At 44.5% G+C, this 25941-nt stretch overlaps 1 protein-coding gene across 3 annotated transcripts; it reads right to left on the bottom strand.

Annotated features, from left to right (window-relative positions):
* Window positions 1-2010: 2010 nt before the first annotated feature.
* scyl2 (SCY1 like pseudokinase 2) lies at window positions 2011-25931 on the bottom strand. Of its 3 annotated transcripts, none has more exons than XM_036944938.1 (19): window positions 25775-25931; window positions 23487-23688; window positions 23116-23273; window positions 16155-16299; window positions 15092-15241; window positions 14759-14980; window positions 14326-14442; window positions 12861-12986; window positions 12432-12608; window positions 12211-12222; window positions 11911-12033; window positions 11156-11269; window positions 10858-10990; window positions 9816-9934; window positions 9632-9732; window positions 6689-6761; window positions 6428-6517; window positions 5259-5378; window positions 2011-5043 (listed from the first exon to the last, which is right to left on the bottom strand). In XM_036944938.1, exons 2-19 carry the CDS (start codon window positions 23661-23663, stop codon window positions 4429-4431), a joined length of 2772 nt encoding a protein of 923 aa, XP_036800833.1. In that variant the 5' UTR covers window positions 23664-23688; window positions 25775-25931; the 3' UTR covers window positions 2011-4428. The 3 variants fall into 3 exon arrangements, with proteins under 3 accessions (XP_036800833.1, XP_036800834.1, XP_036800835.1); XM_036944939.1 differs by having other exon boundaries at window positions 23487-23684; window positions 25772-25923; XM_036944940.1 differs by lacking the exon at window positions 12211-12222.
* Between the last annotated feature and the right edge of the window lie 10 nt (window positions 25932-25941).

Genomic DNA, 25941 nt, shown 5'->3' with positions numbered 1-25941 from the left:
TTGATTCTTGAAGAATAAAACTTATAAATTCCTTATGAGCTTAGTTCAACTGTCATACCCCATCAGAACCCAGAATACAAGCTTGTTTCACTCCAGTGTTTGTAAATTGAAACTAACATTTGATAGCCTCAAAGCATGGTTAAAACTATACTTTTGATATCATGGATGGTCAGTCCTTGCAATCATATCTCTATGAATTTGAGATTGGTTACATTTCTCCAGCTTCCTCCCTTACCTTTCTACCAAAACAGGGGCATGAAGAACGATTTGTTATTGTTTCAACTGCTGATTGCCGCTTTAAGTTTCTTTTTTGTTGTTGTCGAGCAATTGACAATACTTTGCATATCCTGCTAGACAGCATTTTCCCGTACAATACAAAGCTTTCTCTTAGCATATGTATGTCTTCTTCAGCTATGACACAGACCAATTCAGCCACCCGGGTACAGAGAAAAGTCTGGCAGCGTCCAAATTTCAACTCCGTCGTCTCAGGGAATGGCAGGTATGAGCTTTTCATCCACAGCCTTATTCCATTTAGACCCCTGGTCTCTTCCCCTAGGAAAGGGCCTACGGTGAACAGCAGGTATGAGCTTTTCATCCACAGCCTTATTCCATTTAGACCCCTGGTCTCTTCCCCTAGGAAAGGGCCTACGGTGAACAGCAGGTAATTTGGCCCCTAGCCTCTTCCCCTAGGACCTATGGTGAACAGCATTTATTATGCCGCCTCATCTATATACAGCTATAGGAGCTATAGGAGGACGGGCTCATTGTAATGGCTGGTGGGAGGAGCTATAGGAGGAAAGGCTCATTGTAATGGCTGGTGGGAGGAGCTATAGGAGGGCAGGCTCATTGTAATGGCTGGTGGGAGGAGCTATAGGAGGACAGGCTCATTGTAATGGCTGGAATGGAATAAATGGAACGGTATCAAACACAAACACATGGAAACGTTTTACTCCGTTTCTTTTATTCCATTCCAGCCATTACAATGAGCCCGTCCTCCTATAGCTCCTCCCACCAGCCATTACAATGAGCCCGTCCTCCTATAGCTCCTCCCACCAGCCATTACAATGAGCCCGTCCTCCTATAGCTCCTCCCACCAGCCATTAATGAGCCCGTCCTCCTATAGCTCCTCCCACCAGCTATTACAATGAGCCCGTCCTCCTATAGCTCCTCCCACCAGCCATTACAATGAGCCTGTCCTCCTATAGCTCCTCCCACCAGCCATTACAATGAGCCCGTCCTCCTATAGCTCCTCCCACCAGCCATTACAATGAGCCCGTCCTCCTATAGCTCCTCCCACCAGCCATTACAATGAGCCCGTCCTCCTATAGCTCCCCCCACCAGCCATTACAATGAGCCTGTCCTCCTATAGCTCCTCCCACCAGCCATTACAATGAGCCCGTCCTCCTATAGCTCCTCCCACCAGCCATTACAATGAGCCCGTCCTCCTATAGCTCCTCCCACCAGCCATTAGAATGAGCCTGTCCTCCTATAGCTCCTCCCACCAGCCATTACAATGAGCCTGTCCTCCTATAGCTCCTCCCACCAGCCGCCACTGTACCCTGGGTGCATCTCAATTGTCTAAAGTGGCTTCCTCCCAACTCCATTTCTTCATGTGCACAGTGAAGACAAGTCACTGTCCGGTATTGAGATGGAACCCCTTCCATTCCACTTCCTCCTAAAAATGAAACTTGTTTACATATGTATTCATGGATTTCCTGTTGTTTTTTTTTTACATTGTGCATATACTTAAAAACCAATACTGTTATTAGAAAAGTAGCTTCTGACAATCTGCACAATATATTTTTTAAAATGTGATCTGTAGAAAGAACCCTCTCACTGCCAATGGTACAAAAGGAACAAGCCTTTTGAGCATGTTCTAGCATGTACATTTTCATTGTCTTTAGTTTGAATAAAGGTGATTTTCAAGTCTCTACTGTTGAGGCCATCTTATTCTAGAACTCAAAAGTTACTTTTCAAATCTCTGGCTCAAACTCAAATACACAGACATCATAGAGAATATTAGATTGTGTATTTTCATATATATGTACAGGTTTTCATTGAACCACCTCAGACAACACCACACAATACATAGTTCATAGAGGCCACACGACACATATGACAGCAGTAGTATACAAAGGATCAGAACTCTTGTAGAAGAATAGGTTCTTTTTTGTCCTCGCGTCCAAACGCACGAGTCACAATGACAGGAAATGCAATCCAGTTCTCGCCCTCAAAAAGGCTTCCGTCGTCATAGTTACAATCACATGAACATTGCAGCTACCTTTCGTGAAAGATGGACATCAGAGAGGTCTTCGCCCAATCAGGACAGACCTCCATCACTTGTGTCCAATAGAGAGGTTTTACAAACCAGAAGGCCCACCTTTTTGTTATACACTAGCCCATGACATTATCATTGTGCCAGCTCAGTGCCAGCTCACCTAGTCACGGTTTACAGTAGACATAATTATTCATTTTAATCCAACAAAGACCTGTGAATATAAATTAGCATGTGTTCAGTTAACAAAACCTACATCCCCAGTCTGCAAACAGCATTCAGTGAGGATTCACACAAGGGGGTTGGTCTCAAAAGTCTACAATGGCATCCTTTTCTCATCTCCTTCCTTCACCTGCACTAGTCTGCAACAGGTGGATAGGTGAGGTGACACTCCTGTCCCATTTGGCCCATAGGGCTTTCACCTTACCCTGGGATTTCAGTGCAGATAAAGGGAAGGAGATACGCAAAGGGGACGAGGAACAGAGGCTACTTTTGACTATTGAGATGCAGCCCCAGACTTAGTTCCACCCCAAGGATTATTACTGCACACAGCGCGCCTCTAAGGCCTCTCATTCATCATCACAAGAGCACAACAACCCAAGGGCCCCTTTAAGAGCTCTCCCATTTTAAATAGATTTATTTATCAACCATTTAGGACAGGTCCCCTTTAATGAAAAAGTGCTCAACTCATGATATATATATAAAAACTGCATTTGATAGTACATTTGATATGTCCAACGATTAACTTAAAATGCATGGACTGCTTGCTTTGTTGAAAGCAGCCTGGTTTGATGCATGGAATAAAATAATTCATTACTAAATTCACCACATTTCAACAGGATCACAATTGTTGGTGGTGTCCCAGCTTGGTCAGGTCAGTAACATGATGGAAGGGAACCCATTGATGAAGTCAGAGGGGGTATTACAAAACAGGAACACACAGGGCTAAAGTCACCAGACACCAGGCAAACTAACTCAATGAATTAGGATTGTGCTGACATTTCAATATGCACACATGTGTATACTACTTCACATTTATTCACAATTCCCAGTATATATCGACCAATCACTCCCTTACAGCAAACCATTCAGTACATATGCAGGTGAGTTACTTCAATGAGGAAGGTAGCCGTGTGTAACGGTCACCCTCACAGCACGCACAGGATTCTGTGTGGATAACAATCCCTAACCAGACTAATTGCCTAAACACAATCAACCCCTCCCTTTTCAAACTGGTCGTTGAATTGGATTTCTGCTCAGAAAATACCCTTTTTTTTTAGGTCAGATGTAGAAACTGCAGAATTGCCAGTAACATTTCACCGCACCCAGTATAACATCTGCTAAACTGTGTACGCAACCAATAAGCTTCCATTAGATTTTCCCTTCCATTCAGTTTAATTTGATTAATCTATACTGTAAGAATCTTGACATCACTGTTGAATCCTTATCCATCATCTCATTCTAGGCAGAGAACAGAAAGCATGGGTACTAAAAATCCCCAAATGGAGTGGGGTGTTACTGCAGAGACCGTTTCCATGGAGACTTGGCCTTTCCGCCCCGTGCGGTTTAGCCGGCGATTCTACAGCTCTCCTGGATTGTCGTCCTCAAAGCAACAGGACCCCACTAAAAAGAACCACGTTGATATGATATAGCAGGCTGCTGAGGTGGCAGCATGAATAACATGTGTTAGCGCTGGGCTAAAAAGGAATGGGCTGAGAAAGACTGGTCTCCATGCCACTGCTCATCCTAGCACATAGAACAGGGATTATGGAGAAGAGATGCATTCTAGAATAAACCTTTCACCCCAAAGTGTCTCAGGTAAGAAACGATATGAAACCCCCACAAACATTACTGAGAGCAGAACACAACGATAGTGTCTTTTCCCCTCACTCTCTCTCTCTAGTCAAGACGGTTTGGAATCCGCGTGCAGATTGAAAAGCTGAGTCTTCAGTCCGATGGGAGCTTAGAAGAACCACACTGCAACCCAAACCACAGAAGATTAAAATACAAATGGCAACAAATATCAAGTGAATTTCATCATCATTTTCACAGTCGGTCCAAAAAGTGGATTTGTCTTTCTTCTTGTTTGCAGTTCAAAAGTCCACCTCCCTTTTTCATCAGTCTGTCGTCATTAAAAGAGGGGAAAGTTGTTTTCAGCCAAATAGGTCTTTCAGGTCGTTGTTGACGGACGAACTGTGTCTGAGCCCACCACCCGCGTTCATTACGGGAGCGGCCGTGGGCTGAGAGAAGTTCTGCGGGCTGAAGAAAGGGTTGGCCTGCATCCCGAACCCGCTGGTCACCCCTCCCATGACTAATGGCGCGCCCTGCATCGGGGCAGTCTGACTGGGCTGGGCTGAACCAAACTGATTAAGCCAGGGGGTGGCGGTGGTCCCAGGGGTGGGCTTGGGAGGAGCCATTTGGTTGAGGCTGACTTTGGGCTTGTTGGAAGTGAACAAGGAGTCCAAGGCAGACATGTCAGGGGTGTTGGTACTCCCTTGGTTGTGGGTCAGGGCGCCAAAGTTAGGGGTGCTGGTGGTGGTGGCCATCCCTCCGTAGAGGCCGGGGCCGGGGGGCCGCATGCCCTGCCCCCCTGTCTGGAAGCCCATGGTTGGGTTGTAGCCGTTGCTGGCCATAGAGCCCATGGGGGTGGTGGAGGGGTAGGCTGAGATGGTGCTGCCCTGGATGAGGCCTGGTCTGGGGGGAGAGGTGAGGGACAGGCTGCCCAGGGATGTCATATTGTTCAGCAGGCAGCTGGTCAGGTCCTTGGCCTGCCAAACACATCAGGTCAAATCAGCTTATCATCTCAATGACAAATAGGTGGCAGGTTTGAAGTGGAAACTAAAGTAGATTACATCACTCTAAAACATCAAACTAATAAATTCTACAGATATATTGATATATATATCAAAACATGTAACCATGGATGGCTTCCAAGTAAGGAACTATACATTTTCACATGAGTATGTGTGTGTATGTCTACTACCTGGGTAGAAGGAGTAGCTGGTTTGATACTCTGGGGGGCTAGTGCTGGCTGGTTTCTTAGTTTGGCTGCCTGTTCCTGCTCCTTGGCTAACCGCTGCTTCTCCTCCAGAGTCAGAGACATCTATAGAGCGAGAGAGAGAGAGCGAGAGAGAGAGAGAGAGAGAGAGAGAGAGAGAGAGAGAGGAGAGAGAGAGAGGAGAGAGAGAGGAGAGAGAGAGGAGAGAGAGAGGAGAGAGAGAGAGAGAGAGGAGGAGAGAGAGAGAGAGAGGAGAGGGACAGAGAGAGAGAGAGAGAGAGGAGAGGGACAGAGAGAGAGAGAGAGAGAGGAGAGGGACAGAGAGAGAGAGAGAGAGAGAGAGAGAGGAGAGGGACAGAGCGAGAGAGAGAGAGGAGAAGAGGGACAGAGCGAGAGGGAGAGAGAGAGGAGGAGAGGGACAGAGAGAGAGGAGGAGAGGGACAGAGAGAGAGAGGAGAGGGACAGAGAGAGAGAGGAGGAGAGAGACAGAGCGAGAGAGAGGGGGAGAGAGGAGGAGAGGGACAGCGTGAGAGAGAGAGAGGAGGAGAGGGACAGAGAGAGAGAGAGAGGAGGAGAGGGACAGAGCGAGAGAGAGGAGGAGAGGGACAGAGCGAGAGAGAGGAGGAGAGGGACAGAGAGAGGAGGAGAGGGACAGAGAGAGGAGGAGAGGGAGAGGAGAGGGACAGAGCAAGAGAGAGAGAGGAGGAGAGGGACAGAGAGGAGGAGAGGGACAGAGAGAGGAGGAGAGGGAGAGGAGGAGAGGGACAGAGAGAGGGAGTGAGAGAGGAGGAGAGGGACAGAGCAGGAGAGAGGGAGAGAGAGAGGAGGAGAGGGACAGAGCAGGAGAGAGAGAGTAGGAGAGAGACAGAGCGGGAGAGAGGGAGAGAGAGAGGAGGAGAGAGAGAGAAGAGAGACAGAGCGGGAGAAGGGAGAAAGAACAGAAAACCTTAATAATAACCCCTTATCCCTGAAATATACACTAGTAGCTATACAAGGTTAGGATAGATGAGATGGGTTTGGTAACGTTCAATCACAAAAAGAGAGTCCAACAGAACATGCACCACCCAAGCTAATTTAACAGGAACGTTAACAGACTTCCACTGCAATACGTTTGCTCAGGTCTGTGCCTACTGAATAAGATGCAGAGTACGTACTCTGTTGAGCTGGGGAGCTGATGCCGAGTTTCCGTTCGCTTTCCCATTAACCCCTGCACTCCCAGAACTCCCTCCAAAGACATCATCAATCTGGAAAAAGACAACGGTTTCAATAAGCCCTAACACTAACCCATGCATCTTTATGATACATTTGGCCTTATAAGTGTATGAAATCACATACATCAAGCCTTCATTAAATCATGCATTTGCCTCATCCGGGCAATCGCCTCTCCCCTCGTTGTCAAGGAAATGACCCCTCACCTGGTTGCCAGGGCTGGAGGTGCGCTTCGTCTCTTCCGATTGGTTGGTCTGACTGGTATTAATATTCATACTCCTGAGGACAGACAGAATAGCTCAAACTATTTCATTCAGGGGAATTTGTCTCGCACAAACAATAAATACGACACAACCCTCATCTTTCCAATCAGATTCTGAACATTAACTTGCATCATCTTTCCAGTCAGATTCTGAACATTAACTTGCATCATCTTTCCAGTCAGATTCTGAACATTAACTTGCATCATCTTTCCTGAGTCATTGTTGACTAATAAAAGGAGAAGTAGGAAGATAGTAAATACAGAAAGAACAGAAGTCTACAACATTATATAGTGTGTAGAGCCCTGTGAGTGTGCATGGGGAATACAATACAAATGTCTGACCATCTCTATGCACACTCACAGGGCCCTACACACTAGGCACACAGACACTCCAACACACAAACCTATACATATCTACCTCTATCGATCCAGTATCCCTACTGGAACTGACCCTGTATATAGTAACCTTACCCTATACATATCTACCTCCAACACTCTAGTATCCCTACTGGAACTGACCCTGTATATAGTAACCTTACCCTATACATATCTACCTCAATCACTCCAGTATCCCTACTGGAACTGACCCTGTATATAGTAACCTTACCCTATACATATCTACCTCTATCGATCCAGTATCCCTACTGGAACTGACCCTGTATATAGTAACCTTACCCTATACATATCTACCTCTATCGATCCAGTATCCCTACTGGAACTGACCCTGTATATAGTAACCTTACCCTATACATATCTACCTCTATCGATCCAGTATCCCTACTGGAACTGACCCTGTATATAGTAACCTTACCCTATACATATCTACCTCTATCGATCCAGTATCCCTACTGGAACTGACCCTGTATATAGTAACCTTACCCTATACATATCTACCTCTATCGATCCAGTATCCCTACTGGAACTGACCCTGTATATAGTAACCTTACCCTATACATATCTACCTCTATCGATCCAGTATCCCTACTGGAACTGACCCTGTATATAGTAACCTTACCCTATACATATCTACCTCTATCGATCCAGTATCCCTACTGGAACTGACCCTGTATATAGTAACCTTACCCTATACATATCTACCTCAATCACTCCAGTATCCCTACTGGAACTGACCCTGTATATAGTAACCTTACCCCTATACATATCTACCTCCATCACTCCAGTATCCCTACTGGAACTGACCCTGTATATAGTAACCTCACCCTATACATATCTACCTCCATCACTCCAGTATCCCTACTGGAACTGACCCTGTATATAGTAACCTTACCCTATACATATCTACCTCAATCACTCTAGTATCCCTACTGGAACTGACCCTGTATATAGTAACCTTACCCTATACATATCTACCTCCATCACTCTAGTATCCCTACTGGAACTGACCCTGTATATAGTAACCTTACCCTATACATATCTACCTCTATCGATCCAGTATCCCTACTGGAACTGACCCTGTATATAGTAACCTTACCCTATACATATCTACCTCCATCACTCCAGTATCCCTACTGGAACTGACCCTGTATATAGTAACCTTACCCTATACATATCTACCTCCATCACTCCAGTATCCCTACTGGAACTGACCCTGTATATAGTAACCTTACCCCTATACATATCTACCTCCATCACTCCAGTATCCCTACTGGAACTGACCCTGTATATAGTAACCTTACCCCTATACATATCTACCTCCATCACTCCAGTATCCCTACTGGAACTGACCCGGTATATAGTAACCTTACCCTATACATATCTACCTCAATCACTCCAGTATCCCTACTGGAACTGACCCTGTATATAGTAACCTTACCCTATACATATCTACCTCAATCACTCCAGTATCCCTACTGGAACTGACCCTGTATATAGTAACCTTACCCTATACATATATACCTCCATCACTCCAGTATCCCTACTGGAACTGACCCTGTATATAGTAACCTTACCCTATACATTTCTACCTCTATCGATCCAGTATCCCTACTGGAACTGACCCTGTATATAGTAACCTTACCCCTATGCATATCTACCTCTATTGATCCGGTATCCCTACTGGAACTGACCCTGTATATAGTAACCTTACCCTATACATATCTACCTCCATCACTCCAGTATCCCTACTGGAACTGACCCTGTATATAGTAACCTTACCCTATACATATATCACTCCAGTATCCCTACCTCCATCACTCCAGTATCCCTACTGGAACTGACCCTGTATATAGTAACCTTACCCTATACATATCTACCTCTATCGATCCAGTATCCCTACTGGAACTGACCCTGTATATAGTAACCTTACCCCTATACATATCTACCTCCAACACTCCAGTATCCCTACTGGAACTGACCCTGTATATAGTAACCTTACCCCTATACATATCTACCTCCATCACTCCAGTATCCCTACTGGAACTGACCCTGTATATAGTAACCTTACCCCTATACATATCTACCTCCATGACTCCAGTATCCCTACTGGAACTGACCCTGTATATAGTAACCTTACCCTATACATATCTACCTCTATCGATCCAGTATCCCTACTGGAACTGACCCTGTATATAGTAACCTTACCCCTATACATATCTACCTCCATCACTCCAGTATCCCTACTGGAACTGACCCTGTATATAGTATGCATTACTTTATCATGTTGTTCTTATATCTCATGTGTTTTTGTTCTACCTTGTTATTTTGAGTAAAACATTGTTATGGATTCATCATCATTGATTTTTAGTAAAACATTGTTATTGATTACTGCATTGTTGGGGTTTGAGCTGCAAGAAAGACATCTCACTGTACTGGTGCACCTGACATTACAACGTCAGAGGAAGACAGGAGGGAGTGATTTGACTGATACCTCTGTTGTTCCTGCATGCTGTGTAGCTGCTCCAGTTTGGTCTTGTGCTCTGCCTCCATACGAGTCAGCATGTCTTTGATCACAGCCATGAAGGAGTTAAACTGAAACACACAGAGAGAGGGTTGGAATACAACTTCTGAGTGTATGTGTGTGTGTGTGTGTGTGTGTGTGCGCATCAACCTACCTGATTGAGGTTGAGGTTGTTGTCTATACTGAGCGAGACTAGGTGAGGCAGACTCTTAGCAGCTAGGTGCTCTTTGGGGATGCCCAGTTTCTTATGGGAGAAGGTACACTTGTAGATCCCTATGGGAGGAAACAACCATTCCACAATAAATCAGAACCACAACAATCAATGCAGCAATACTGTTAAAGCGATAGATCATGTTTTTAAGTGTTACCCTACTTCAATTAGTAATTTCATCCTAGGAGGATTAACTCATTTCATCCTAGGAGGATTGACTCATTTCATCCTAGGAGAATTGACTCATTTCATCCTAGGAGAATTGACTCATTTCATCCTAGGAGAATTGACTCATTTCATCCTAGGAGAATTGACTCATTTCATCCTAGGAGAATTGACTCATTTCATCCTAGGAGAATTGACTCATTTCATCCTAGGAGAATTAACTCATTTCATCCTAGGAGGATTGACTCATTTCATCCTAGGAGGATTGACTCATTTCATCCTAGGAGAATTGACTCATTTCATCCTAGGAGAATTGACTCATTTCATCCTAGGATAATTGACTCATTTCATCCTAGGATAATTGACTCATTTCATCCTAGGTGAGTTGACTCATTTCATCCTAGGTGAGTTGACTCATTTCATCCTAGGTGAGTTGACTCATTTCATCCTAGGTGAGTTGACTCATTTCATCCTAGGTGAGTTGACTCATTTCATCCTAGGTGAGTTGACTCATTTCATCCTAGGTGAGTTGACTCATTTCATCCTAGGTGAGTTGACTCATTTCATCCTAGGTGAGTTGACTCATTTCATCCTAGGTGAGTTGACTCATTTCATCCTAGGTGAGTTGACTCATTTCATCCTAGGTGAGTTGACTCATTTCATCCTAGGTGAGTTGACTCATTTTATCCTAGGTGAGTTGACTCATTTTATCCTAAGGGATTCTAAAATAAGATAGAACTCTTTAACAGTACTGATCATTTTCTGTTGAGATCCCTAGGACTATCATCTGGATTCTAAGACGTTCTAGATGTTCCGTTACCTAAAACCCCCATGAGTACGGCTGGTTCTCTGGAGGGGATCTGTTGCAGGAAGGGAAGGATCTCGTCAATGACGTACCATTTGTCTAGGTACTCCAGAATCTTCCCCAGGCACACCAGGGAGTTCACCCTCACCTACACACACAGGTCAAACATACGCACACACAATCAGAATATTTCTGTCACCTGTCAATCAATGGTCAGTCAAAAACAACCATGTGCATTTGATCAACACAGAGACAGAGACAGAGAGAGAGAGAGAGAGAGAGAGAGAGAGTCAAATGAAAGTGAGAGACTGACTGCAAGTGAGGAGGTCTGTAGACAGGCAGACTTGATGCGGGGGATGAGTGCGTTCTTCATGGAGGGATACTCAATCAGGTTGGCGAAGGTAGGGATTATGTTCAAACACAGCTCCTGGGAGGGGCACACAAATATATGGCACAGCATTGCTGATGACTTAACGGCAGGGGTTTTCATAGAATCACATAGAGCGTAGAACTCTCAAATGGACATTGGGATCATAGCAAAGCCAAAATATAGTCTGTCTTGGTCAGGCGTATTATAGAATCTCTATGGAGGTTCCCATGTGAGCTTTACAGAGTTGGTTGAATGTGCTGCTAACCGCTGGTCCAGGGTCAGGTTTTTCTTATCCTCTCAATGGTTAGTTTAGGATTTGGGGACAGGAAATGGGATTCTAGAGCTGTGGTTAGGGGCAACTTGTACCACAATTAGTGTTTAGACGTTAACGCTGCAGTTATCTTCCTACACTTTACTTCCTTCACTACATCACTGACTCATTTGGATAGGTAAATATAGATGTCTGTCTTTTACAGTGTACAGTACCTGGCCAACAAATGACGCATTAAATCAAGGCAGTGTATTTTTAACGGGCAGAAAATGGCAACGGACAACAGTATGCTAATTTACACTTACCTTAAATCACACTCAAACTAACTTTAACCTCAACCCTAAACCTTATTTCATTAGTATTGCAGTTCTCTTTCTGCCGGTGGAATAAACCCTTTGTAAACTCATGATGTGCCTGTCCGTGGTACCTGTATCTGGATGGAGGGGGCCTCCAGGGCTCTGTAGACCATGGGCAGAACGCTGTTCTTAATGTCCTCCGGTGGGGTCTTGGTCAGCAGCAGGTCCATCTTTTGCAGGAAGATCAGCAGGATCTGAGAGACACAGAGGGTTAAACGCGGTTCATCCAGGCTTAATGACGGGAGAGTGACAGATAAAAAGAGAGAGATAGGTAACTACCAGTGAAATGAAACTAGGAATAAAGTGAGCTCTTTTTTTAAGCATTAGAGTGTTACACACACACACAACTACGCTTAGCAAAGACCACTCACCATATTGCTTGCCTGAAGGCGTGGAAAGGAGAAGAGAGAAACAGTATGATATATACAGCCCTGTCACCAGATAAAGCATATAGCATCCTCTAGTCTTATCTAACCATGCCATCCCTGTAACACACATCAAGAAAACATAGAAGGTAGGCCTGAAAACTGGGTATGGGGATACACTGTATGTGTGTGTCCTTTGCATCCTGTGTGTGTGTGTGTGTGTGTACCTGGACAGGCTCCTGCTGCTTGAACACAGGGCTGAGGTCCGGCAGGATGAGTCTGACGTACTCGTCCTTGGTACACTCCTCTGCGATCAGCAGCACGTTGGGCAGGACGAACGGCACCATGTCTGGGTTCACAAACTCCGAGGCGAGGGCTGGGAGGATACGATACACCACCACTCTCTGGGGTGGAGAGGAAGAGACAGGACACAAAGAGGCTAGGAATAGTGGCTTTAATCAGAATCATTTTTATTAAATCACCTTTGAGCACATATTTGCAAAATGGCCAATCCCAATTTGACTGGATTATTGAAGACCACGTTCCAAACTACCTGTCCACTGAGCATGAAGCATTCTACTGTAGGAATGTACAACTAGGACACTAAAATGACCTGTAAGAGCAACACACTCACCACACACACAGTGAACACTAACCTTGGGTAGCTTGGGCAAGACCTTGGGCAGGTTTTTGTAGAACTGGGACTTCTGCAGGTTGTCCCTCTGGAAGAGGGAGTCAAAGTAGGCCAGCGTCACCGCCCCCACGTCATCAAAGAAGGGGATCTGAAGCACCCAGACACAGAGAAGGGATTATTCAACTCAACTGGGTGGTAATGGCATAAAGCAGGATCAATGACTTCATCTTGTTTCAATTCTCTGAAATCACTTTTTAGGAAGACGATCTTGAAACGGGCCTTCAACCAACGACACATATTCAACAGACGACACATATTCAACAGACGACACATATTCAACAGACGACACATATTCAACAGACGACACATATTCAACAGACGACACATATTCAACCGACGACACATATTCAACCGACGACACATATTCAACCGACGACACATATTCAACAGACGACACATATTCAACAGACGACACATATTCAACAGACGACACATATTCAACAGACGACACATATTCAACCGACGACACATATTCAACAGACGACACATATTCAACAGACGACACATATTCAACCGACGACACATATTCAACAGACGACACATATTCAACAGACGACACATATTCAACCGACGACACATATTCAACAGACGACACATATTCAACAGACGACACATATTCAACCGACGACACATATTCAACAGACGACACATATTCAACAGACGACACATATTCAACAGACGACACATATTCAACAGACGACACATATTCAACAGACGACACATATTCAACAGACGACACATATTCAACCGACGACACATATTCAACCGACGACACATATTCAACAGACGACACATATTCAACAGACGACACATATTCAACAGACGACACATATTCAACAGACGACACATATTCAACAGACGACACATATTCAACCGACGACACATATTCAACCGACGACACATATTCAACAGACGACACATATTCAACAGACGACACATATTCAACCGACGACACATATTCAACCGACGACACATATTCAACAGACGACACATATTCAACAGACGACACATATTCAACAGACGACACATATTCAACAGACGACACATATTCAACAGACGACACATATTCAACCGACGACACATATTCAACAGACGACACATATTCAACAGACGACACATATTCAACAGACGACACATATTCAACAGACGACACATATTCAACAGACGACACATATTCAACAGACGACACATATTCAACAGACGACACATATTCAACAGACGACACATATTCAACAGACGACACATATTCAACAGACGACACATATTCAAGTTTAGCTTTATTAATGAATCATAAAATCTAAAAGGTATTTCTAAGTATTTATCAGTTAGCTAACTCAGTGAGCGGGTTTTAATATGTAAAAAGTATAATGTATCCTGTTGTATTAGTGACACAAGGTCATAGTTGGTGACACGGGGGGTGATCTGACCTTGGTCATCTGGTCAGCGTCAGGCCGGACGTTGGGCGTGACACTCAGCAGCATCTTGACGTGCTCTCTCACCTCCTCAGGAATCTTATTCAACATGGTGGGGCTCAGTCTGCTGAGCTATGGACAGACAGGGGGGAGGGGGGGGGGGGGCGAGAGAGAGAGATTTACAAATAAAAAAAGTGTGGAATCAATGAAGCATTACAAATATTGCAGTGCACTAGGGCATTAATATCTCTGTCCTTTTCTCCCCAAAATGCTAAGACGTGATTCTAACTAAGGTCTGCTGTCTGAATGAGGTCCTTGGGTGCTGTCGCTCCAGAGAACTCTAACTTTATGAAGAGGGCCAGAACTCACAACTTTGATGTAGATTTTTTACTAGCAATCAGGTGGACTTCTGGCCATCAAGCCTTCATCTCACTCCCCGCCCCCTCACCTGGTCCAGCTGTCGGCTGAAGCTCTTGAAGATGTCGTGCTTGTTGACCTGGAACACGGGCTTGCCCTCGTTGAAGACGGCGTGCATCACCACGCCCAGCGAGTACATGTCCGAGGCGGCGTCGCAGCTCACCGACAGGATGTACTCGGGGGCCAGATACTCTGGGTTGGGCAGGCAGAGCGGCGGCAGGTTGGGCTCCCACTCCTTACAGGAATACTTGGGCTGAGGGAAGGAGGGAGGGAGGTGGAGACAGGTATGTAAGGATATATACAGATACACACAGAGAAAGAGATACATACAGGTGCACACAGGCAGATGCGCTGAGCGTCTCACCTCGGCATCGGAGGGGTTGGTGGAGGAGATGCTGAAGTCAAAGCCCATGATCTTCCAGGCTCCGCTCTTGTTGAGGATGACGTTCTCCAGACACAGGTTCCCATGGACCATCTTCACCCCGCTGTGTAGGAATGACAAGCCCTCCGAGATCTGAGGGAGATGTGGAGGAGGGGGAGAGAGAGGGAGGGAGAAGAGAGAGAGATGAGAGTAGTCACAGGGAGAGGATATAACAAAGTAGAACGAGAGTGAAAAAGATAAGGAAAAGAGGCATGAAGCAGATAAAGATAGGAGAGGTAAGACAGTGAGCAGAAAGACAATCTGTGATATTAACTAAAGACTTGGGGATCAGTAAATTACAGTCTGATTACTTCATCTCACATGTCCCAGGCATTTTAGTAGACGTACATAACACACAAATTCAAGTTGTACTTGACAGAGGGGTTTTTTCATACCCAGAACAATTATGTAGCATTGACATTTCCCAGCATTCCTCCTTAAAGAGGCAATCTGCAGTTCATACAATAACAAAGCGCAACTCCGCCAATGTTTTGGTAAAAAGCCGAAGGGTGGGGCTGGAAAATGTTTACCACCCCCAAATTCCTAGACAGAGCTATGGATGCAAGAATTGATCATCCATTACATCAACATTATAGTTTTAAGACTAGTGTTTGTTTACAATAACAAACAAATTAGTAAAACAAGCTTTGGGTTCTGATGGGGTACGACAGTTGAACTAAGCTCATGAGGCATTTCTAAGTTATATTCTTCAAGAATCAATGGGTGGATATAATTGATTTATAAGAAGAAAAAAAATGTGTATAGCAATCACAGATTGCCCCTTTAAATAGCTGTGTGACTTGGCAGGGGAGTACAATCTAATCAATTATCCCCCAAAATATGTCTGGGACACAATTTAATAAACAGAAAGAGAGGTGTGGTTAGTTCAATTGGGTTTGAAACATACATCTGCCAAGCAATATACATAGCAACAAGACATGTGTGTGTTCATTTCAGACTGTGTGTGTGTATGTGCACGATTGCATGTGTGTGTATTGGGTCCCACCTGCAACAGGCCATACTTGGTCTCCACGTCGTACAGCTTGTAGTCCTTGATGTCTGTGGGCACGGGGCTGGGCAGGTTGTCCCACTGACCCAGCACATTGGACAGACTGGCAAACACTGGCTCTGTACAGAACGCCAGGCAGTCCCTGAAGGAGGGAGGGAGAGAGGAAACAACAGTGTCAATTATTACAAACAAACAACGATGAAGAAAGAAGGAGTGTGTTAAAAATGACAGAGAAAAGAGAAGAGGAACAGTCAGATAAAGAACAAAAGAAACAGGAGATGATGGTGAACTAGAGGAAGGATTGAGTAATAAAAAGGTAGAGAAAGAGAGTGAGTGAGAGAGAGAGGGGTAGTGTGAGAGAGAGTGGTAGTGTGAGAGAGAGAGGTAGTGTGAGAGAGAGAGGTAGTGTGAGAGAGAGAGAGAGAGGTAGTGTGTGAGAGAGAGAGAGAGGTAGTGTGTGAGAGAGAGAGAGGTAGTGAGAGAGAGAGAGGTAGTGTGTGAGAGACAGAGGTAGTGTGTGAGAGACAGAGGTAGTGTGTGAGAGAGAGAGAGGGGTAGTGTGAGAGAGAGTGGTAGTGTGAGAGAGAGAGGTAGTGTGAGAGAGAGAGGTAGTGTGAGAGAGAGAGAGAGAGGTAGTGAGAGAGAGAGGTAGTGTGTGAGAGAGAGAGGTAGTGTGTGAGAGAGAGGTAGTGTGTGAGAGAGAGAGAGGTAGTGAGAGAGAGAGAGGTAGTGTGTGAGAGAGAGAGAGAGAGAGAGGTAGTGTGTGAGAGAGAGAGAGGTAGTGAGAGAGAGAGAGAGAGGTAGTGTGTGAGAGAGAGAGAGGGGTAGTGTGAGATAGAGAGGTAGTGTGAGAGAGAGAGAGAGAGAGGTAGTGTGTGAGAGAGAGAGAGAGAGGTAGTGTGTGAGAGAGAGAGAGGTAGTGAGAGAGAGAGAGAGGTAGTGTGTGAGAGAGAGAGGTAGTGTGTGAGAGAGAGAGGTAGTGTGTGAGAGAGAGAGGTAGTGTGTGAGAGAGAGAGAGAGGTAGTGAGAGAGAGAGAGGTAGTGTGTGAGAGAGAGAGAGAGGTAGTGAGAGAGAGAGAGGTAGTGTGTGTGAGAGAGAGAGAGAGAGAGAGAGAGAGAGAGAGAGGGAGAGAGAGGGAGAGAGAGAGGGGTAGTGTGTGAGAGAGAGAGGTAGTGTGTGAGAGCGAGAGAGAGAGAGAGAGAGAGAGAGAGAGGTAGTGTGAGAGAGAGCGGTAGTGTGAGAGAGAGCGGTAGTGTGAGAGAGAGGTAGAGAGAGAGAGGTAGTGTGTGTGAGAGAGAGAGAGAGAGAAACCACGACCAACAACATTGGACACTCTATGGAACAAAAAGCCTTCACTATATTATCCTGGAATATCCCAGGCCTGAGGTCATCTGCCTTTGGCCTAAAGAGCAGAAACCCGGACTTCACCAAAGAAAATCGGTAATACAGACATTGTCATCCTGCAAGAAACCTGGTATAGAGGAGACGGACCCACTGGTTGCCCTCTAGGTTACAGAGAGCTGGTAGTCCCATCCACCAAACTACCAGGTGTGAAACAGGAAAGGGACTCAGGGGGTATGCTAATTTGGTATAGAGCAGACCTAACTCACTCCATTAAATTAATCAAAACAGGAACATTTTACATTTGGCTAGAAATTCAAAAGGAAATTATCCTAACAGAGAAAAATGTCCTCCTGTGTGCTACCTATATCCCCCCACTAGAATCCCCATACTTTAATGAAGACAGCTTCTCCATCCTGGAGGGGGAAATCAATCATTTCCAGGCCCAGGGACATGTACTAGTCTGTGGCGACCTAAATGCCAGAACCGGACAAGAACCTGACACCCTCAGCACACAGGGGGACAAACACCTGCCTGGAGCTGACAGCATTCCCTCCCACATATGCCCCCCTAGGCACAACTATGACAACATAACCAACAAAAACGGGTCACAACTCCTGCAGCTCTGTCGCACGCTGGGTATGTACATAGTCAATGGTAGGCTTCGAGGGGACTCCTATGGTAGGTACACCTATAGCTCATCTCTTGGCAGTAGTACTGTAGACTACTTTATCACTGACCTCAACCCAGAGTCTCTCAGAACGTTCACAGTCAGCCCACTGACACCGCTATCAGACCACAGCAAAATCACAGTCTACTTAAACAGAGCAACAATCAATCATGAGGCATCAAAGCCAAATGAACTGAGTAACATTAAGAAATGCTATATATGGAAGGAATGCAGTTTGGAAACCTACCAAAAAACAATTAGGCAACAACAAATTCAATCCCTTTTAGACAATTTCCTGGGTAAAACGTTCCGCTGTAATAGTGAAGGTGTAAACTTGGCAGTAGAAAATCTTAACAGTATATTTGACCTCTCAGCTTCCCTATCAAATCTAAAAATCTCAAATAGAAAACCGAAGAAAATTAACAATAATGACAAATGGTTTGATGAAGAATGCAAACATCTAAGAAAGAAATGGAGAAACCTGTCCAACCAAAAACATAGAGACCCGGAAAACCTGAGTCTACGCCTTCACTATGGTGAATCACTAAAACAATACAGAAATACACTACGGAAAAAGAAGGAACAGCATGTCAGAAATCAGCTCAATGCAATTGAAGAATCCATAGACTCTAACCACTTCTGGGAAAATTGGAAAACACTAAACAAACAACAACAACAAGAATTATCTATCCAAAATGGAGATGTATGGGTAAACCACTTCTCCAATCTTTTTGGCTCTATAACAAAGAATAAAGAGCAAAAACATATACATGATCAAATACAGATCTTAGAATCATCTATTAAAGACTACCAGAACCCACTGGATTCTCCAATTACATTGAATGAGTTACAGGACAAAATAAAAACCCTCCAACCCAAAAAGGCCTGTGGTGTTGATGGTATCCTCAATGAAATGATCAAATATACAGACAACAAATTCCAATTGGCTATACTAAAACTCTTTAACATCATACTTAGCTCTGGCATCTTCCCCAATATTTGGAACCAAGGACTGATCACCCCAATCCACAAAAGTGGAGACAAATTTGACCCCAATAACTACCGTGGAATATGTGTCAACAGTAACCTTGGGAAAATCCTCTGCATTATTATTAACAGCAGACTCGTACATTTCCTCAATGAAAACAATGTACTGAGCAAATGTCAAATTGGCTTTTTACCAAATTACCGTACAACAGACCATGTATTCACCCTGCACACCCTAATTGACAACCAAACAAACCAAAACAAAGGCAAAGTCTTCTCATGCTTTGTTGATTTCAAAAAAGCCTTCGACTCAATCTGGCATGAGGGTCTGCTATACAAACTGATGGAAAGTGGTGTTGGGGGTAAAACATACGACATTATAAAATCCATGTACACAAACAACAAGTGTGCGGTTAAAATTGGCAAAAAACACACACATTTCTTCACACAGGGTCGTGGGGTTAGACAGGGATGCAGCTTAAGCCCCACCCTCTTCAACATATATATCAACGAATTGGCGCGGGCACTAGAAAAGTCTGCAGCACCCGGCCTCCCCCTGCTAGCATCCGAAGTCAAATGTCTGCTGTTTGCCGATGATCTGGTGCTTCTGTCACCAACCAAGGAGGGCCTACAGCAGCACCTAGATCTTATGCACAGATTCTGTCAGACCTGGGCCCTGACAGTAAATCTCAGTAAGACCAAAATAATGGTGTTCCAAAAAAGGTCCAGTCACCAGGACCACAAATACAAATTCCATCTAGACACTGTTGCCCTAGAGCACACAAAAAACTATACATACCTTGGCCTAAACATCAGCGCCACAGGTAACTTCCACAAAGCTGTGAACGATCTGAGAGACAAGGCAAGAAGGGCATTCTATGCCATCAAAAGAAACATAAATTTCAACATACCAATTAGGATTTGGCTAAAAATACTTGAATCAGTCATAGAGCCCATTGCCCTTTATGGTTGTGAGGTCTGGGGTCCGCTCACCAACCAAGACTTCACAAAATGGGACAAACACCAAATTGAGACTCTGCACGCAGAATTCTGCAAAAATATCCTCCGTGTACAACGTAGAACACCGAATAATGCATGCAGAGCAGAATTAGGCCGATACCCACTAATTATCAAAATCCAGAAAAGAGCCGTTAAATTCTACAACCACCTAAAAGGAAGCGATTCACAAACCTTCCATAACAAAGCCATCACCTACAGAGAGATGAACCTGGAGAAGAGTCCCCTAAGCAAGCTGGTCCTGGGGCTCTGTTCACAAACACAAACACACCCTACAGAGCCCCAGGACAACAGCATAATTAGACCCAACCAAATCATGAGAAAACAAAAAGATAATTACTTGACACATTGGAAAGAATTAACAAAAAAACAGAGCAAACTAGAATGCTATTTGGCCCTAAACAGAGAGTACACAGCGGCAGAATACCTGACCACTGTGGCTGACCCAAAATTAAGGAAAGCTTTGACTATGTACAGACTCAGTGAGCATAGCCTTGCTATTGAGAAAGGCCGCCGTAGGCAGACATGGCTCTCAAGAGAAGATAGGCTATGTGCTCACTGCCCACAAAATGAGGTGGAAACTGAGCTGCACTTCCTAACCTCCTGCCCAATGTATGACCATATTAGAGAGACATATTTCCCTCAGATTACACAGATCCACAAAGAATTCGAAAACAAATCCAATTTTGAAAAACTCTACTGGGTGAAATTCCACAGTGTGCCATCACAGCAGCAAGATTTGTGACCTGTTGCCACGAGAAAAGGGCAACCAGTGAAGAACACACACCATTGTAAATACAACCCATATTTATGCTTATTTATTTTATCTTGTGTCCTTTAACCATTTGTACATTGTTAAAAGACTGTATATATAAATAATATGACATTTGTAATGTCTTTACTGTTTTGAAACCTCTGTATGTGTAATGTTTACTGTTAATTTTGGTTGTTTTTCACTTTATATATTCACTTTGTATGTTGTCTACCTCACCTGCTTTGGCAATGATAACACATGTTTCCCATGCCAATAAAGCCCTTGAATTGAATTGAGAGAGAGGTAGTGTGAGAGAGAGAGAGAGAGGTAGTGTGTGAGAGAGAGAGAGGTAGTGTGAGAGAGAGAGAGAGAGAGAGAGAGAGGTAGTGTGTGAGAGAGAGAGAGAGAAAGAGAGAGAGGTAGTGAGAGAGAGAGAGAGAGAAAGAGAGAGAGGTAGTGTGTGAGAGAGAGAGGTAGTGTGTGAGAGAGAGAGAGAGAGAGAGAGCGAGAGAGAGGTAGTGTGTGAGAGAGAGAGAGAGGTAGTGTGTGAGAGAGAGAGAGAGGTAGTGTGTTATAGAGAGAGGTAGTGTGAGAGAGAGAGAGAGGTAGTGTGAGAGAGAGAGAGAGGTAGTGTGAGAGAGAGAGAGAGGTAGTGTGCGAGAGAGAGAGAGAGGTAGTGTGCGAGAGAGAGAGAGGTAGTGTGCGAGAGAGAGAGAGAGGTAGTGTGTGAGAGAGAGAGAGGTAGTGTGTGAGAGAGAGAGAGAGAGAGAGGTAGTGTGTGAGAGAGAGAGAGAGAGGTAGTGTGTGTGAGAGAGAGAGAGGTAGTGTGTGTGAGAGAGAGAGAGAGAGAGGTAGTGTGTGTGAGAGAGAGAGAGAGAGAGAGAGAGAGAGGTAGTGTGTGTGAGAGAGAGAGAGAGAGAGAGGTAGTGTGTGTGTGAGAGAGAGAGAGAGAGAGAGAGAGAGGTAGTGTGTGTGAGAGAGAGAGAGAGAGAGAGAGGTAGTGTGAGAGAGAGAGGTAGTGTGAGAGAGAGAGAGGTAGTGTGAGAGAGAGAGGTAGAGAGGTAGTGTGAGAGAGAGAGGGCAACAGAGAGGTAGTGTGAGAGAGAGAGAGAGAGAGAGTGTGAGATACTAATTAGGATCTGGCTAAAAATACATGAATCAGTTATAGAACCCTTTATGGTTGTGAGGTCTGGGGACCGCTCACAAACCAAGAATTTACAAAATGGGACAAACACCCAATGTAGACTCTGCATGCAGAATTCTGCAAAAATATCCTCTGTGTACAACGTAAAACACCAAATAATGCATGCAGTGCAGAATTAGGCCAATACCCTCTATTTATCAAAATCCAGAAAAGAGCCATTCAATTCTACAACCACCTAAAAGGAAGAGATTACCAAACCATCCATAACAAAGCCATCCTGTACAGAGGGGTGAACATGGAGAAGAGTCCCCTAAGCAAGCTGGTCCTGGGGCTCTGTTCAAACACAAACAGAGCCCCAGGACAGCAACACAATTAGACCCAACCAAATCATGAGAAAACAAAAAGATAATTACTTGACACACTGGAAAGAATTAACAAAAGAACAGAGCAAACTAGAATGCTATTTGTCCCTAAACAGAGAGTAACAGTGGCCGTCACCTTGGTGACAGTGCTCTTGAGCTTGTTCCATGGTGACTCAGCCTGACTTTTGACCCCTGGGGGGGAAGAAAGGCCCAAAACTTTTCATCACATCTTGCTGCATGTGTGTATGCATCATCTGTTGTGTGTATGTATCCATTTTTTGCATGGGTGTGTATGCATGACTTGTGTGTAAAGGCTCCTAGCAGAACTCACCTAGGCAAAGTGAACATCTGTGCTCACATGCTCCCTTAAAATACCCTCATTTGAAAAACTAGAAAAAAAGTGGCAATATTACTATTTGTCCTTTTTGAGACACCGTAGCAGCTTTTATTTTACCTTTATTTAACTAGGCAAGTCAGTTAAGAACAAATTCATATTTTCAATGACGGCCTAGGAACAGTGGGTTAACTGCCTGTTCAGGGGCAGAACGACAGATTTGTACCTTGTCAGCTCGGGGATTTGAACTTGCAACCTTCCGGTTACTAGTCCAACGCTCTAACCACTAGGCTACCCTGCCGCAGCTAGTACACATCCTTAAAATAGTCTGAATTAAGTTTAACCCACCTCGACTCCTCCAGTGGGTGCTGGACAGTGAGCAGACGAGGATGACGCAGTCTGGTGAGCTGCTGCACACCTCTCTTCAGAGACTCAATGATCTGGTCCTTGTCAAACTTCTGATACTTCTCCACCATCTTTTTATCAAACACAAACACAGCCACCTCCTGGAAGAACAAACAATAAGACAGGAATTACCATCTGCATCAGGACAACCACTGACAGTTTGTCAGTTGGAGATGGTAAAATGAGTCCCATCTATCCTTTGAACAAATTGTGGAAAACAAATGTGTAAGTTCTCAGGCTGCCCAAGGACTGGATTGGGAGACATTGTTCTAGTTAAGTATAGAACAGTCCATGAAGCCCCCAGGCAGTCTCACCTGTTTGGTTGACTTCTTGGTTCCGTTGTAGATCCTCCAGCACATGCCGGGCCCGCCGCTGGCGATGTGGCGGCCCACCTCAAATTCACGCGTCACCGGGTTGCCCATGACGGCGCTGGTCATGTCGGCCGTCACCTTGGTGACAGTGCTCTTGAGCTTGTTCAGCATGGACTCCATGGTGACTCAGCCTGACCTTTGACCCCTGGGGGGGAAGAGAGACAAAGAGGTCAGAGGGTACAACTATATGATATTCTGAAAAAAAGGCTGAACACACACACCTTTCGTATGGAGAAAAACCCTAGTCTATTAGCAACACACACTGACAGCTTGCCACCGAGAGCAAAATCACAAAATGTTGCACATTAAAGTGTCCTGTGATGGCTGTAGACAGAGCTATCCATGTCTCTGATGTGTACCACACACAGTACTGCAGAGTACACACAGTGGGCAAGTGTGATTACACAAACCTCCTAAATCAGTGACTTAGAAGTGAGAGAGACAGATCCGAACAGGAGTCAATATCTCTGTATTATTAGTATGCATTGTCTGCACTCGCGTCTGACAAATCCCGACAAGTGCTGTCCAAACCCCGGCACGACAACAATAGGATCAGAGTGAATGAACACATTCAGACATAATATCCTATTAGCATATCAAGCAGTGGGCCCTATGTTTCAAATGGCACTCTATTCCCCATTTAGTGCACTAGAACCTGGACAAAAGCAGTGCACTATATAGGGCATAGGGTGCCATTTGGGACACATAATGGAGATGTGTGTTTGCACACCAAACAGACTAGTGAGGAAGCCATTGACCCCATGTTTAATTATAAACCTTATTGAGTTACTGTCTGAAGCCTCTATCTGTCCTGTCGGTCTCCTGCAGGCAGGGTATAACATCATTGCTCTCCTCAACACCTGGGTTTGGTGCTGATGTTGTTGCCAACAGCCATAATTGAGTCAGTGGACACTGCTGGACGTGGACTGAGCCAAGGGCTTTAATCTTGAGCAGGGAGGGAACCAACCGGTCCATAAAACCCATTAATTAATCAGCTTCTTCCCCACTGTGTGTGTGACTAACTTTCTGTCTCTCATTATTGCCTAATACATCATGGCCAAAAAACTGTGGAACACACACTAGAAAAAAAGCAATGATTCACACAGCGGTTGCCATAACAATGAACTGAAAATTCTGTCCCAAACTAAATGTGTGGACTAGGGCTACACCACTGCTTATAACTAACTAGAAGTTAAATATAACTACAAGAAATGTAAGACGTATCAAAAAAATTATATCCAGCTCAGGGCTCCAGCAAATGCATTTTTGTTTTCTAACTTGCTATCTAAGTGGCTAGATGTCAAGATCAAGCTTCTTGGTTACAGCAGACATTCTGAATCAACAGTGAGCTTGCCAAAAAGGTATCGAAGTGTGTCTGCTGTGAAAAGATTTACACTTATATTATTCCTGAATGCAGTCGTGTCATTTCAATAAAGAGTATTTCATGTTCCAGAATCTCACCTTAATGTGAGGATCTCAATAGTGATGACAGATATTGAAATAGAGCTGAATGAATGTATGAATTAGACCAAAATATGTATGCAAGCTTGGAGACCTAGCTACTGTATATCCTAAGAAAAATGTAATGCAATGTGGGAATATGATATCCAAAGTCTCTCTCTCTCTGGATATTTTATAAGTTATTGTATAAGTTAGGCTACACTCCACTTCAATATGGACCTTATGATCATAAAAGTGGAATCAATTTAGCTAATTGTTACAATTGGTTGGATTTATTTCCCACTGGAAATGTGAATGTGCCAATCACAGAGACTTTCCCCTCGTCACCTCAACGTCTGTGTAGCTGACTAAGTAGCCAGATCACATGACTCAGGAAAGCTGAACAAACACAAGCAGCTAGTTAACGTTAGCTGGCTTCTATGATAGGCTATACATACCAGTGCGTCTGCGGACGGCCAGTTCAGCAATTGCGGAAGGAACGCAGTTGTGTGACAGGGTTAGAGCTTGCTACACCATGTAGCTAGTTACGATTAGCTTCCTGCTAGCTAACGTATTGGCGAAACCAATACCTGTCCTGTTTGTTTAACCGGTTTTTGTTAATGTGGCTACCCAGTTAGCTAGCCGCATAACCTGGCATGGATAGATAGCTAGTTAGCTATCGCATAGCAGTAGGCTAGGTAGGAAGCTAGTTAAAGAGAGACGTCACTTTTGACGTTTGTTGAAATACCGTGCTGCGTTTCTGGGACTGAATCAAACTATATCATGCTTACCTGTGTCACGAAGGGAATGTCAGTGGTTTTATGATTCCAAGTAGTTTAAATTGGAAAACAGTTGTCAGTGATGGCTGTGGTACACAGCCTCCATCCCTTCCAGTCCAAATTTCTGGTTGACTTCTTTGCTAAGCTAGCTTGCCACTTACTGTAAACGTCACTTCCGG

Source organism: Oncorhynchus mykiss, chromosome 15 (genome assembly GCF_013265735.2).
Source record: "Oncorhynchus mykiss isolate Arlee chromosome 15, USDA_OmykA_1.1, whole genome shotgun sequence".
In the NCBI taxonomy this organism is placed as follows: domain Eukaryota; kingdom Metazoa; phylum Chordata; class Actinopteri; order Salmoniformes; family Salmonidae; genus Oncorhynchus; species Oncorhynchus mykiss.
Note: the sequence above shows the minus strand (reverse complement) of the source record. Positions and strands in the feature narration are given on the sequence as shown.